Source organism: Argentina anserina, chromosome 3, assembly GCF_933775445.1.
Source record: "Argentina anserina chromosome 3, drPotAnse1.1, whole genome shotgun sequence".
Lineage (NCBI taxonomy): Eukaryota > Viridiplantae > Streptophyta > Magnoliopsida > Rosales > Rosaceae > Argentina > Argentina anserina.
In genome coordinates, this window is record NC_065874.1 from 18,045,080 (window position 1) to 18,060,428 (window position 15,349).

General features: G+C 37.9%; 1 protein-coding gene and 1 pseudogene across 1 annotated transcript; both read right to left on the minus strand.

Annotated features, from left to right (window-relative positions):
* Nucleotides 1-1,867: 1,867 nt before the first annotated feature.
* On the minus strand, nucleotides 1,868-5,769 carry LOC126786265 (pescadillo homolog). Its single transcript, XM_050512039.1, has 13 exons — nucleotides 5,687-5,769; nucleotides 5,519-5,604; nucleotides 5,159-5,407; nucleotides 4,949-5,071; nucleotides 4,772-4,856; nucleotides 4,578-4,688; nucleotides 4,372-4,465; nucleotides 3,984-4,234; nucleotides 3,626-3,733; nucleotides 3,378-3,499; nucleotides 2,922-3,117; nucleotides 2,601-2,810; nucleotides 1,868-2,200 (listed from the first exon to the last, which is right to left on the minus strand). Exons 1-13 carry the CDS (start codon nucleotides 5,717-5,719, stop codon nucleotides 2,111-2,113), a joined length of 1,758 nt encoding a protein of 585 aa, XP_050367996.1. The 5' UTR covers nucleotides 5,720-5,769; the 3' UTR covers nucleotides 1,868-2,110.
* Nucleotides 5,770-10,183: 4,414 nt separating this feature from the next.
* On the minus strand, nucleotides 10,184-11,646 carry LOC126787207 (rust resistance kinase Lr10-like; annotated as a pseudogene).
* Nucleotides 11,647-15,349: the final 3,703 nt, after the last annotated feature.

A 15,349-nucleotide genomic window follows, 5' to 3' on the forward strand; every position in this document is an offset into this window, starting at 1 on the left:
TCTAATAAACGTATTCTTCCTTTCAAATTAATTCATTCTGATGTTTGGGGATCCTCCAAAGAGTCTATTGTGTCAGGAATGCAGTATTATGTGTCATTTATTGATGATTACACCCGTTTTTCATGGATTGTTCTCCTCAAAACTAAAAATGAGGTTTTTCCCCGCTTTTCAAGCCTTCTATACCACTGTCTAAACACAATATAATGTCACAATTAGAGTTCTTCATTCTGATAATTGGAGGGGGATATGTGAATCATGTCTTTCAGGAGTTCTTTAACACACACAGAATTGTTCATCAAACAGCGTGTCCTTATACACCTGAGTAGAATTGAGTTTCTGAAAGGAAAAATCATCATTTACTTGACATGGCTCGGTGTATTCTTTTTAGTGCCCATATGCCCAAATACCTTTGGGGTGATGCTGTCATAACTTCTGCCCACCTCATTAATCGTCTTCCCTCTCGTGTCCTTCAGGAAAAAGTTCCATACGAGGTGCTTGCATCTCATGTCTCCTTACCCTCTTTTCATAATCTGCATGCCCATGTTTTCAGTTGTGTTGCTTTTGTCCATCTTCCAAAACACCAGAGGTCTAAGTTGGATGCCCGGGCCGTTAAATGTGTGTTTGTTGGGTATGACGGACATCAGAAAGGGTACCGATGCTATCATCTGCCTACCATGAAGTACTATGTCACTATGGATGTTACTTTCTTTGAGGACATGAGTTATTTTCTCTCTTCTGATACTGCTCTTCAGGGGGAGAATTCATATTTTGACGAGCTGTATCATGGAGAGGGGGAGACAAGTAAGCCATTAGATATTGTGACAGGTTCAATTGAGATTACCAATGTGTCAGCTACACAGGCACTACCGGGTGATTCCGGTGTAGTCACTCCAGATATTCAGGTACCAGAAGATGACAACACAACTGCCCCTCATGTCTCCCTCATGTCCACCGGGGAAGGGTTGTGCCGCCTGTGGAAACAAGGAGGGTGAAAGGATGTGCTCCAGGCAGGGAGAGGTGTGATACGAGCCGAGCTCGCACCAAAAAACTGTAAAAACAAAACCCAGAAAAACAGAGCACTGCTCTGATACCAAATAGAATAGTATATTACACACTTAATTCATCTATACACACTAATCTCCTATATATAATCTAGTAAACGTACACTTTAACAACAATTCATCCCTTAATTTCCTCTGTGAATCACGACCGTGATTCACGCTAACACTTCATTGGGTCCTCTAGGATCCAGATGTTATAGAACGTCTAGTTAACTAAGAACTCCAGATCTAACTTAGAATGTCGAAGAAAATAATTAAGAATTAAACTTTTAGAGAGAATCCATAATATGTTGCCCAGAACTTCAAATAACACAGAGATTGAGGTTTACAGCTAGATGATAGGGTTCTAAACTTCTAGTCAGGTTAATGCTAAGGGGATTAGGAGAGAGAATTTTTCCCTGCATAAGTTTTCCCTTAATTTGGGTCACATTTTATCATTCCTCTTCTCTATAGTTAAGTTTCCTATTGCAAACTGAATTTTAATTTAAAGGATTTTTCTTCTATTCTAAATAAATTTGAAAATTTAACAAATTTGCACTTACCTAATTCATTCTTGATTGGTCTAATTAAGTTGATTGTGAAACTAAAAGGAAAAGATCCCTAATTTTTAATCATAGATAGAAGTCACAGAACTTCTGATACAGAAGTCTCATGTATGTTTTCATGTTTTCGTTATAATCAATGCGTGTTTATGCTATTAAAAGAATTCAGAAAATATGCACAATTGATCCTAAGAATGTGGGTCATAGACTCATAGTGTAGGCAGAAAATTATCTTATCAAGTATCGTGTAAATTAAAGATCTAATTGAACATGAATGCTCTTCACCCAACTAAAAAGATGTTGTCAGGGTTGCTGGACTCAACTCGAAATATATTAGACTATTGAAGGTACAAAATTACAGTTTCTGCTAAAAACCTTGTGGTGTGGCCTTCTAAACCAGCTTAAGGAAAACAAATCGAACAAAATCAAACAAGAGTTTTTTGGCCACCTTGACACCATTTTTTGAGCTCAATACATGGCAATTACACAATTCAGACAATATTGGTCTCAAACATCCTTTGATTTTTGAGATTCTTTTAGTTTTCTCTTCCGTTCCTTGATAACCTCAACATTGTCCTGCTTTCGTTTCTTGCCTTTCTGAAATAAGAAACATCCCAAGAATTACAACCACAGATAAATATCACCAGAGGTAAATTCTAAATTTATAATAAAACATCACATTCAATCACGACTACACTGATAATTTAAAGCCAAACGAAAGCAACCAAAAAAAGTAGCAACTACTGAAACAATTTATTCCATACGTGACAAGAAAACTAAACTTAGATAGAGGGCGGCATGCATAAGAATATACGTAATTAGGTTCAAGATGGCTACACAGCAGAACAGAAGACACAGTATCACAAAAAGTAACCAGTCAACCAATCTGTTTTATTAAAGCAAGTACACTAAGCTTTGATCCTGGTTCCCTCCCTTTTTTTATTAAATGAGTTAAACCAGGAAAAGTAGTTATCAAACCAGTAATCAATTTATTTACCTTCATGGCTTCATAAAGACCCCTCTTTTTCTTGGAGACAGTAAGTAGAGCAAGTTCATCTTTATCCTTGGCCATTTGTTCATAATCAGGATCAGATTCTTCCCTGTCCTCCATCGACTTAGCAGAAATCTGATTATCTGTTTTTGACAACGGGACACCTTTAAGTTCCACTTTCAATCCCTCATAATGCTTCTCCTGAAGTGCCTTCAGCTGCAATTATGCCTCATTTTAGTTAACAGCTATCAAACCATCAAAGAAGTCTGATATACAATAATATAAAACAATCATCTATATGTGCAATATTATCTAATAAATGTCTACCTTCTTCTCATTCTTTGCAGCTTCTTTTGCTTTTTCTACATCAGCAATCTCCTGAGGATCTTCCAAATCTTCTTTTCCGACATCTGGAAGTGGAAGGATTTCAGCAGCTTTCCATTGTTCAATTTTTAATGCGTAGTCCGGAACATAGTCTTCTTCCTTCGGGTCAACAAAAGGTGACAAGTGTGGGGGAAGTTCTCTGTCAGAAGATTAGCTACTTATAAGTTGTAAAAGGCATAAGCTTTTATTCTGAAAAGAAAAACGAAAAATACACAAGTGACGGAAGGGGAAAGTGAGAAGCCATCTATCCATGATGTGTACTCATTGAACTTGTTAAGTGGACAGAGCAAATGAGACTAATAAGTAATAACTAGTCTTTATCAAGAGGCAAGGCAAACAAAAAATGATCAAACAACAGACGTACAAAAAATAGAACAAAAGAAAGCTTTCTAAAATTACCGTCCCGCCAAATAATCCCGAGTAGGCAGAATTTTCTTGACATTTACACAATCATAAATCCACTGTGGTTGAACATATTTTCGTCCTTCAATGAGCTCATGCTGCAATGGCCTGTCAACAATCTGCAAATTATAGAAGCAATTAAGCTGTCAGAATTCTGATACTAACTTCTTGAGCTAGAGGTTAGAATATGGATATGTATTTGTTCATCCCAAGTAAATGACTGGTTTATGAGTGTCACATTATACCTGATGGGTGATGCTGGTATCATCTTCTTCAAATGGAGCTCCATCTCCTTTCCAGGACACAATCCCACCAAAAGCAGGAATCACAAATAGTAATGATTCTCTGTTAACCTGAATACAGAAAAGTAACAACATATGAAGCAGAAAAGAAGGAAACAATGAACAATGGTATTATTTTTATATAAAAGCCTAAAAGGATGTGCTTGGACAGGTCTGTCTTCTGCAAAAATATCCCTGTAATTCTTCCAAGAATCTTTGAGACCTCACCCACCCCCCCCCCCCCCCACCAATTACATTTAAATATCACTGATTTCAATTTATTGAAGATATTACAAGTTCTAAACCAAGACTTCAAACTCACCTCACGGTTCAAGAAAAATTTCATATCCTTGAAGAGTGCCTTACACAGCATTGTATCATTATCCTCTTCGTCCTCTCCATGGACATTTTCAATGAGGCTCGTCAATGTACCAGGTTCATTGGAAGGAAGTTGATGCTGAAGTTGGGCAAGTCTTAATTCGGACTCATCAACTTTACCAGAACTTGAAACCTGAGGATCCAACACAGAGGACCGAGAATTTGCATCGAAATATCTTGACAGTGCATACAGTTCTACAAGATCAATGAAAAAGGAAAAGGTCGTATTCATTCTTCATTGAAACACAAAAAAATGCAGAAGATTGTTAAACAATCTGAACGAGAGCATAAGAAGTTTTAGTCACTTTTAAGTAATTAGTCATGATGCATACCTGCTGCAAAAGCTTCCAATCGAGGATCAAGAATTGGTGGATACTTCACATTTATGGAACGATATAAATGACAATTCACAAAAGCAAGAAGAGCCTGTGACATAACGAGAGCAGAACTTTAACCATGATATAGCAAGGGAAAAGACACTTCAATTTGAAAAAGTAGGTGTTGAAGAGAAAATAAAACATAATGGTAAAAATATAACCTCATAAAACTCCAAAAAGTTGAACATTATATTGAAGTCAATATCTTCAGTCAAAACTTGCTGCAAAGGGTGAGGAGTCAACCATGTGATCAATTGCCCCTTTACCTCGGCCTGAACATACAAACATGGTTCTGTTAAAACTCATAACCATATCCCAAGTCGCAAATGTTAGACTTAAAGAAACGGTGCTGCACCTGATAATATATGCCTTTAACAGATACAAACACTTTGCGCAATTTGTGAGTCCGAGATATAAAAGCTTGCCATTCATGGCTCATCCTACAGAAGAAGAAAAAACACACCAAGATTAAGATAGGATTCTACCAAAACATTTAAGCACTCACATTATAACTCAATCGGTGGAATTCTACCTCCGACAGTTTTGGATGCGTTTTACATCAATTCTATCCTCTATGGCAGGTAAATAAGCAAAGAGATGAACCATAGTCAGACAGTCATCCAAATCTCTTAAAGCATCAATGAACGTCGGATACCTGCAAGTATCACAGCACAAAACCTCAGAAACTCAACACCCAACAACAACAACAACCAGACATCATAACAAGACATTGCCCACAAACCTCTGCAAAATGATATTATCCAACTTGTAAGTGGGTCTTCTCTGCTTAAGAATATCAGCCCGGTCCTTGTTCTTCTTCGCATCGGCTTTCTTCACTTTCTTCTCATAAGCCCTCATGTCCCTCATCTTCTCCACCAGCGGGTCGTGCTGTATGAACGAAACATCCTTCAAGTGATAATAAGTATGGTGATTCCCCTTCACCTTCTTCTTCGGCTCGCGAGGGAATATTCCCTTCAGAATGCATAGTTTCCTACGACAAACCCAAACAACAACCACCTCGTATCAACTACCAATAGTCCGACACGCTCAAAACCAAACCAAACCAAACCAAACCGCAACGAATCGAAGAGTTAAAGAGTACCTGAAGACAGGGAGATTGACTTGGAGTTGCTTCACGGCTTGCGACCTGGTGACGTACCTGGCGGCGTTTCCTTCCTTCTTCTTGCCCTGTAAAAAATAGGGAGATTAGAGTGGGGAAAGAGATGGGTGAAGTTTGAAATGGAAGAGGGAGGAGGTGGTTGGGACTTACGGCGGGCCTGTAATGCTTCTTTCTGGCCACCATGGTTGAGAGACTCAGGGAGTTAAAGAGCTGCGGACTCGAGAATCTCAAAATGTGATATTTTTAGGGTTTAAGAGGAGCCAGGAGGAAGAGGAAACTAAACGAATATATTTTGGGCCGGGTCGGGTTTATGTTAACCCAGTTAGGCCGACCCAACAACGTCGGGTTACTTTTTATTTGAAAAACTACCGCCAAAACATTGAGCCTCTCAATTAGAACTTGAACACACTTCTTATCGTAATGAAACACAAGTGATCCAATCAAGCAGACAATAGTGTTCTATCTAGAAGGCCAGGCAAGCCGATTCGATAGTCTCTCTGCTTGCTCGAGTATCGCCATTAACACCACCCACGATGACTCGTCTAAATGATAGACGTTATATACTGACGCACATTTCCACATTGAAAGAAGATCCAAACACATTTCACAATGCATCTATAAATAGGCTGCCTAAATCACCTAAAAGAGGTAGCGTATTCATAAGTCCTTAACTCTCAAAATTACTCTGTACCGTATACCAACTTAAGCTTTGGAGGGTCAAAGGCCAACGCACCGCTGACCTTTTGACTTTGACTTGTGTTGTGTGCAGATCCCACTGAGCTGACGCATTGGAATACAAGGCTACGAGAAGCTAGATCCCCCGGATTTGGCTCCCATAACATTTGCTAGAATGAGGGTCCTCGTCAGCAAGACTTTTCCAGCTTTACTCAATAGTGATTATAAATGAACAAGAAAATCCATTGTCGCCTCGCCAGTCCCCACATCGGGAGGCGGACATAGCGCTTTCCCTAAGATTGTTCCCCGACCCGCAGCACGGGGCCGGGAGGCCATTCCCCGACTCCCAGACCACAGCCGGGGGGTCATCCCGAGTACCCTTTATGGACCCCCAAGCCGCACTAGAATTGGCACTCCATGATTACAAGAGGCTCTAGGCCGAGATGGAGTTGGAGCACCAGGCCACACGTGCTGCCCTGGCACGCTCAACTGCGGTCGAGAAAGAACAACAGTGCCTCCGAACCGCTCTTAAATGCCACATAAATGTGGACAAAGCCCTAGAAGCAGCGCGATAGCAGTTCCACACCCCAGAAACGCGGGCACTGGTTGTGACAGAAACTCTGGCGACCCTACAATGTCCGGGGCTACAATCCAAAACGGTGCTGATCACCGAACCTCTTATCAAAGCTATGTTTGAAGCCCCCCCCCCACCTGGCGCCACAATACGTAGACCTAGACGCGGGGAATCCATGGGACGGCCCGGAGGCCAAGGTGGGTTTGCCCACGCAAGATCTCCAAACTCAACTCCTACTACGCATGAGTGATACTTTGGAGCGGCTGACCTCATGGGTCGATGGGATTGAGGCAAAGGGCACGCCTCGCCCTTTGCACGGGGGATATGGCGATTGAGTCAACCTATTCACCCAGTTGGTGCAAACGGAGCAACGCCCATCGGGGGATAAACCACTCAAGGTTACTAAAATACAACGGGCGTTCTGACTTGTATACCCATTTGGAAAACTTCCAGTTCGCCTTAGCCAGCACGTGGTACGCGGACGCTCAGTCGTGCCACACCTTCCAGGAAACCCTTATCGATGAGACCTTGGGTTGGTTCCTCAGTCTCCCCTCGAACTCGGTGGATAGATTCAGTGAACTTAAGAGCAAATTCCTCACCCTTTCATCTTGCAGACCAACGCTCACCACGACACCAGCTCCCTGTTTCAGATGAAGCAAATGAGTGATGAGAAACTCCAAGATTTTGTATCTTGGTGGCAGACCGCTACGGCGCGGTGCCATGACCTGGATTATGTTCTTGTCGTGGCTGATAGAGCGTTAATTAAAACGTCTATAATAAACCCTGTAAAACATCATTGTTAGTATAGAATAACCAGTGATCGTTCAGTCCGGGGAATTGAAGGAAACTCTAAACTTTTAGTGTTAACAAATAATAGGGGGGTTTGAGATTGATTATTAACTACTAAAATAAAACCTAAATTATTATTTACATGATCGACTTCTCTTTAACAAACTTAAACTAAATTTACCATTACACCACATAATTACAAGTTCGAACCTATCATGCATTCTAATTCGACCAATTACATACTTTTTAGACACCAATACAATTAGAGCCTTAGGGGATCATCTAATCGTGCAAGATTTCAATTAACATTTAGATTGACTTAGGGCCTAATCTAAATTTGCATGCAACCGAATTCAATAACACTTAGAGTAGAAATCAAACAAGATTACATTTAAGCACCAAATCTTTGTTGGAGACATGTTTCATGTATGGCGTCACCCACCATGGTTTCACATGCAAATTTCCAGAATTTTTACCACTTTTAATCAACACAAATCGAACCTACTTAGGGCATGATTCGATTTGTGTCAATATGGTTGATGAATCTAGCACTCAAACAGAATCTTAGGGAATCCATCCAAGCACTAAATTCATATGCACATATCTGAAAATTATCTAAAAGTATGAGAAAGATGATTAGAACACAACAATAGGAAATACAAACTCATTAATTATAGAAAACCATCAATTCGGCAAAGATCCAAAAATCCAATAAAACAATCTGAAAATTTCGATTCTTAATACAAAACAATAATCCCACACAAACATCATACTACAATCTTTATAGACAAAGTATTGTAAAAAATCAAAAACAAACAAACCCGTGGAGATGAGTTGCGAGAATCACACGTTGTAGGAACCTTGGAGGTATGTCTTTAATGGTGATTTCGGTGGAGATGGAATTTGTATATGGGAGAGAATGGCTTGCTGTTTTTGTGAAAGATGTTTGAGGTAGTATTTTGGTAGAATTTTGCAAATGAGAAGTGATTTTATTTGAGAGGTGAAGCCTTGTATATATAGAGGAAAGAGAGAGCAAGTTCCTATAATCAATGTCATGTTTTATTCCCTAAATCATGCCATGTTTTATTCCATAAACCATGCCATGTTTTATGCCTTTAATGATCATATTCTATTTAATTGTTGCATGACTTGGCTCAATCTCTTTTTCTTTAATTATCTCTTCAATCCAATCTGAAAATAAGAAAATAAAATCATAAGTAAGAGATAATTAGTTTCGAAACCTAACAAGGATTTCTAGTCAAACTAGGACTCTAGACCAATTATGCGTTTTAACTCATGTAAGCACAAAAATGCATCAAATACTGCCAAAAACTCTTACTATGACTCAATGACTCAATATTACAACAATAAGGGCTAAGCAAAGTACAAATTGAGGTAAAAACATGTTAAGAACATCACACAAAGTGCTCCTATCATGTAACAATAAGGGTAGAACGTTGTAATTTGAGAATTTTTCTTGTAACTAGTTCTTTGTAACAGTTACAGTTACGTTGTAGATCAAGTCTTGTACAAGTTGTAAATGTAATTATTTGACTTTAATTCGAGTTGTCACATTTTTTAATTTGAATTTTACTATTCAAATTTTGAGGTGTAATAGTGACTCTTAAACTGGCATAATACCGATATGTGAATTTATGGTCCTTCATCTTTAGTTATCATTTACGTCAAAGTCTTGCATTTTTCTTTTATAATTCTAATAAACTATTTCGAAGTAAGTTATTTACACAAGCAACATTAATAATTCTTAGTAAATTATTTCGAACTAGTCTTGCATCATCTACTTTCATGTGGTTATCACATAAAGGTCCAAGTCTTCCATGTTCTGATAGTTAATTTCCAACAAACTACCTTGGATGTACATTAATACCGCTATGTGAATTTATGGTCCTTCATCTTTAGTTATCATTCACATCAAAGTCTTGCATTTTTCTTTTATAATTCCAATAAAACTATTTTTCGAAGTAAATTATTTACACAAGTAACATAAATAATTCTTAGATATGTAAGGATAGATATAGCTTAGGAGATGAGTTAACTCCTAGTCTTTCACTATCTACTTTCGTGTGGTTATGACATAAAGGTCCATGTCTTCCATCTTCTGATAGTTAATTTCCAACAAACTACTTGGAAGTACATTATATTGACAAGTAACATCAATAATGAAGAAGTTTTGGAGTGATCATGGGTAGCCGTGTTTGAAACGTACTAAATATAATTATTTTCATTTTATTTTACTATTTTCCGAGGGGACCATGTCTCTTGGAATCATTCATAGACTAGATTTAGCAAACCAAATACATATGGTATCTAATGGTCTCTTAATATTTGATGTTATATACTTCTCCTTGATTTTTCAACAGAAATAACTTGATGACTAAGGTTTCTTCATGAAAATTTACTTTAGGAATGATGCTTTTGCCAACATTGGTTATTTCAACAGACTTCCCCTCGAAGTCGAAGTTCCCATGACTATTTCCTTAAACTAAAATGAGTACAACTAATAAAAGTGACACCATAAAAGCTGTTCAACACATTAAAAATGACAAAACTCTACAAATATGTTCTGCTATAACTAAAAGAATTTCGGGCAGTATAACAAATTAGATATACTCATAGAAAACCATGCATGGAATTCATTGAATAACTAGGAGCAGTTTCACATCATCTTATTTTAGCACGACTGGCGCGCAGCTCTTACTTGCACATTTACTCTTATTCAACTCGAAGACGAAGTTGAGGCAAAAGGATTTGGAGGCATTGTCAGATTGTCACCTTCCCTTTCCAACATTTGGACTACTGTTTTCATGGAAGGACGGTCTATCCGATGCCATTGGATGCACCAAAGACCCACAATTGCAAGCTTCCTAGCAATATCAACATTTCCTTCATCCCCAATATGAATGCGCAGGTCATTCCCTTGTTCTAAGAGATTATAAATCCATTCTGGGAAGTAGACTTGGCTGCTGGAGTCCTCTATAACCTTAAAGTTCTTTCTGCCTCCAACCATTTCAAGAAGCAATGTTCCAAAACTATAGACATCTGCCTTATATGACACGTTACCAAAGTTCCTGGAGAAGACTTCTGGTGCAATGTACGTAGCCCATAGTTCCCCTTGCTGCAGTCATGGATACCGCGCTTTGATCCTTTGAGCACAACTTGGCTAAACCAAAATCAGAAACTTTTGGAGTGAAATCATGGTCTAGCAACACATTATGGGGTTTGATATCAAAGTGGAGGATCTGTTGTTCACAGCCTTGGTGAAGATATTCAATTCCTTTGGCTATGCCTAAAGCAATATCTTGCAACTCATCCCAACCAAGGAACGAATTCTCATTATCTGCCGAGGATAAGAAATTTTGAAGTGAACCGTTTGGTAAGAATTCATAAACAAGAGCCCGTACAGATCCATCAGCACAGTAACCAAGCAAACGTACCACATTGACATGGTAGATTTGACCTATTATTCTTACTTCGTTAATAAAATATTCCCCCTTCTCATTAGAATTGTCCAGGATTTTCACAGCAACAAGTAATTCCGAGGAAAGCCTACCTTTGAACACAGTTCCATAGGCACCTTGACCCAGCTTCTCCTTAAACTGATCTGTCATCCTCTTAATATCTGCATAAGAATATCTGCTTGGCTTAAGCGCTCTGTATTCATCCAAGAATCTTTTAATTTTTAGTTGATTTTCTTCTTCTCGTGTGACAGAGCTGTAAATATAGTATATTCTTGCTCCAGTCACTAGAAGAATAACAGAAAGTGCGCAAGAACCTGTAGAAGTATCACACAAGTAACAGATTACTGTGTAAGAACAAAACTTTCGAGTCAGATAAATCAATGGAGGGAAAGAAGAAGGGGGAAAAAAATTCTGGAATTTCACCTAGTATCTTTATAGCTGGAGCTCCAAGTGCACCACCTGTAAAATTTGTTTGGCTGAATAAGGAATATTAATTGTTAAATAAAGCAATGAGCCACAATTTTACAAATGATACCTTTGGCTTTGGGTACATCCAAGCATCGATTTGCGTTGTCGTCACATAGCTTGCCCATCTCTTTACAATAATGACAAGATGGTAAGGACCAGTAAAGAGTGTATTGATGAAGGTCGGGTTCATCACCAGATGAAGGTCCTATCGTGAGATTTCTTAGGGACTCAAAACTAGATGTCAATTGATGCACCTTGGTACAAGACACTAGGGGTAAGTAATCAATAGAACAAGTTCCATGATAAGCAAAAAATGTGAAGGTAGCATAAATTCGGTTGCCTGATTTATTATGGGAAGGGCTCAATCTTCTCAGACATTCTGTAGTAAGAGTATCTCTCACTGTTGATGGTGGGCAACTGAACAAGCTTATGACGCTAACATAATTGTCATAAAAACCGTTGACAGTGTCGCTGGGAAAGCTTTCATCATAACTATAGTTAGCCACAATTATCCGTGATTCATAGTCAATCCATGTAACCAGTGGCGGATCCTTTAAGGGGCGGGAGGGGGCATGGCCACTGCGGCAAGTCAAAATCTCCACTTTAATTGTAGTATAATTACACCTAATTATGGTATATTTGTTAATAAATATAGTATAATTGCACTTAATTAAGGTATGATTGCTAAAATTATGATATAATTGTATGTAATTATGGTATAACTTGCTTCTAATATGGTATGATTGTGTAAAAATTAGTATTTAATTCAAAATTTCATACTAAATTGGCCCCTCCACTATTTTCGGCCCCTGCAGAATTTGGTTTCAAGATCCGCCACTGCATGTAACAAAAAACTTATATGAAGATGGCATCTCCAGCAGTGTCTGGCCGTCGTTGGTGCATGAAAGTTCAGATCCCGGGTAACCAAAATGGATGGGTTGACCTTTAAGTCGAAATGGGAACCGTATGGGTGGGCCGTCACTGCCACATGTTGTTTCTGTGCAATCTTCAGGGCCTGCTGCTCCACCAGGCACAACATCTGCTTCTACTTAGGAGTGTTAATCGGTGTGAATGGTGCGGTTTATAGGTGATACCGAACACCAAACCGTTCTATTTATTCGGTTTGGTTCGGTTTGGTTTTTCACTTTTTTTTCAAAAACCAATTGTGTTCGGTTTGGTTCGGTTTGGTTTTTCTCTGGTTTATATCGGTTTTTCTTTCGGTTATTTTGTAAAGAAAATCGGAGTTTCTTTCCTTGTCTATCTACTTGATTCTTAACGAAATAAAAAGAACATGCGGATAGATTTGCAAACTTCTATTTACAAGATATAGTTGCTTCACAAATGCATACAATTGCAAAAAACCACTAAACAAGTTATACCACATTAGTAGGCATGTTGTGGTTCCAATGTCTAAAATTCAAAATATTAAATTTTGACCGTCAGATGTGATCAGCATATTTAAATACGGATATGGTAAAAAATTCATCTAATTTTGATAAAATTTGGGTCTCGATCGATGTGGTCAACATTAACTTAATTTCATCTAATTAAGTGTGAATTCGTTCTTACCCCCTCCTTCTTGACTAGTTTTGGTGGATTCTTTCACGCACACACTCTCACATATATGTGATGTAGCAGCTTGTGTAAAATTTTCAAAAATTTTACCTTCCAGGGATAGGGCTACTCATAGGCACATCGCCTTGATCGGGACACAAACGTTATCGAAAATATGTGATTTTTTTACCACAACAATATTTCACTATACGTAACGCATCATGCGGACAGATTTGCAAAATTCTATTTATAATATATAGTTGCTTCACAAATGCATACATTTGTAAAAAAACCACTAAACAAGTTATACCACATTAGTAGGCATGTTGTGGTTCCAATGTCTAAAATTCAAAATATTAAATTTTGACCGTCAGATGTGATCAGCATATTTAAATACGGATATGGTAAAAAATTCATCTAATTTTGATAAAATTTGGGTCTCGATCGATGTGGTCAACATTAACTTAATTTCATCTAATTAAGTGTGAATTCGTTCTTACCCCCTCCTTCTTGACTAGTTTTGGTGGATTATTTAACGCACACACTCTCATATATATGTGATGTAGCAGCTCGTGTAAAATTTTCAAAAATTTTACCTTCCAGGGATAGGGCTACCCATAGGCCCATAGGTGATAATAAGCGTAAAAAGGGTTGACCGCCTCGATCGGGACACAAACGTTATCGAAAATATGTGATTTTTTTACCATAACCATATTTCACAATACGTAACGCATCATGCGGACAGATTTGCAAAATTCTATTTATAATATATAGTTGCTTCACAAATGCATACATTTGCAAAAAGCCACTAAACAAATTATACCACATTAGTAGGCATGTTGTGGTTCTAATGTCTAAAATTCAAAATATTAAATTTTGACCGTCAGATGTGATCAGCATATTTAAATAAGGATATGGTAAACAATTCATCTAATTTTGATAAAATTTGGGTCTCGATCGATGCGGTCAACATTAACTTAATTTCATCTAATTAAGTGAATTTGTTCTTATCCCCTCCTTCTTGACTAGTTTTGGTGGATTTTTTCATGCACACACTCTCACATATATGTGATGTAGCAGCTCGTGTAAAAATTTCAAAAATTTTACGTTCCAGGGATAAGGCTACCCATAGGGGATAATAAGCGTAAAAAGAGTTGACCGCCTCGATCGGGACACAAACGTTATCGAAAATATGTGATTTTTTTATCATAACCATATTTCACTATACGTAACGCATCATGCTGACAGATTTACAAAATTCTATTTATAAGATATAGTTGCTTCACAACTGCATACATTTGCAAAAAGACCACTAAACAAGTTATACCACATTAGTAGACATGTTGTGGTTCCAATATCTAAAATTCAAATTATTAAATTTCGACCGTCGGATGTGATCAGCATATATAAATACAATTATGATAAAAAATTCACCGAATTTTGATAAAATTTAGGTCTCGATCGATAACATATTTAATTATGTATATTAAATATATCTATAAATAATATATTTTATTTATAATATATATATATATATATATATATATTCGATTTTTCGATTCGGTTTCGGTTTTCAAACATCCCAAACCAAAACACACCAAATCTTTCGATTTGGTGCGATTTTTTTACGGTTTGGTACGATTTTTTTTCTTTAATTTTTTTCGATTATAATTCGGTTATTTTTCCGTTTTCAATTAACACCCCTACTTCTACTGATATCAGCAGCAGCAACCAAAACAATAAACTCGTAGTCAGAAGCATTTCAAAAGAGTGAAAAGACTACTAGTAATGAGTGATAGCTAGTTTCCTTCTTTGTCTGATTTATTCACGGGACATTTTAAGCAAAGATATGGGTAATGGGCCCTACTCATCTTCGGTGAAATGATGCATGCAATGATGCACACATACATATCAAGCCATTGACTTGACTTGCACAACCAAGTCACTATATATCAATATGCTCTTATAATTTCCCTCGTTTTCCCTCCTATAATTTTGATCATGTTTAGAACAGAAAGTCTCATGTTTGCTGCTTACACAGCTTCTCTGTTTGTGTTGCTTTCTCGTTCGAATTGTTCACAGACTTCCGGAGCTATTTCAGAATGTTCTCCTTCTTGTGGCAACATTCGGATAAAGTCTCCTTTTCGTTTACAAAGAGATCATCAGTTTTGCGGCAACAAGAGCTATGAGTTAACTTGTGAGGCAGACGGTACCGGCACTGGCGGATCCAGCCCAGGCTTGGCCTGGCTGGAGCCCATGCTACAATATTTACCA

Bases quoted from the DNA above. Each gene is read 5' to 3' on its own strand.
- LOC126786265 (XM_050512039.1), bottom strand. From the start codon at position 5,719: ATGGTGGCCAGAAAGAAGCATTACAGGCCCGCC. The intron at 3,734-3,983 runs GTGAGTTTGAAG...TTCTGTATTCAG, and splicing joins AATTTTTCTTGAACCGTGAG to GTTAACAGAGAATCATTACT. The intron at 2,201-2,600 runs GTAAATAAATTG...TTCTTATTTCAG, and splicing joins GTCTTTATGAAGCCATGAAG to AAAGGCAAGAAACGAAAGCA.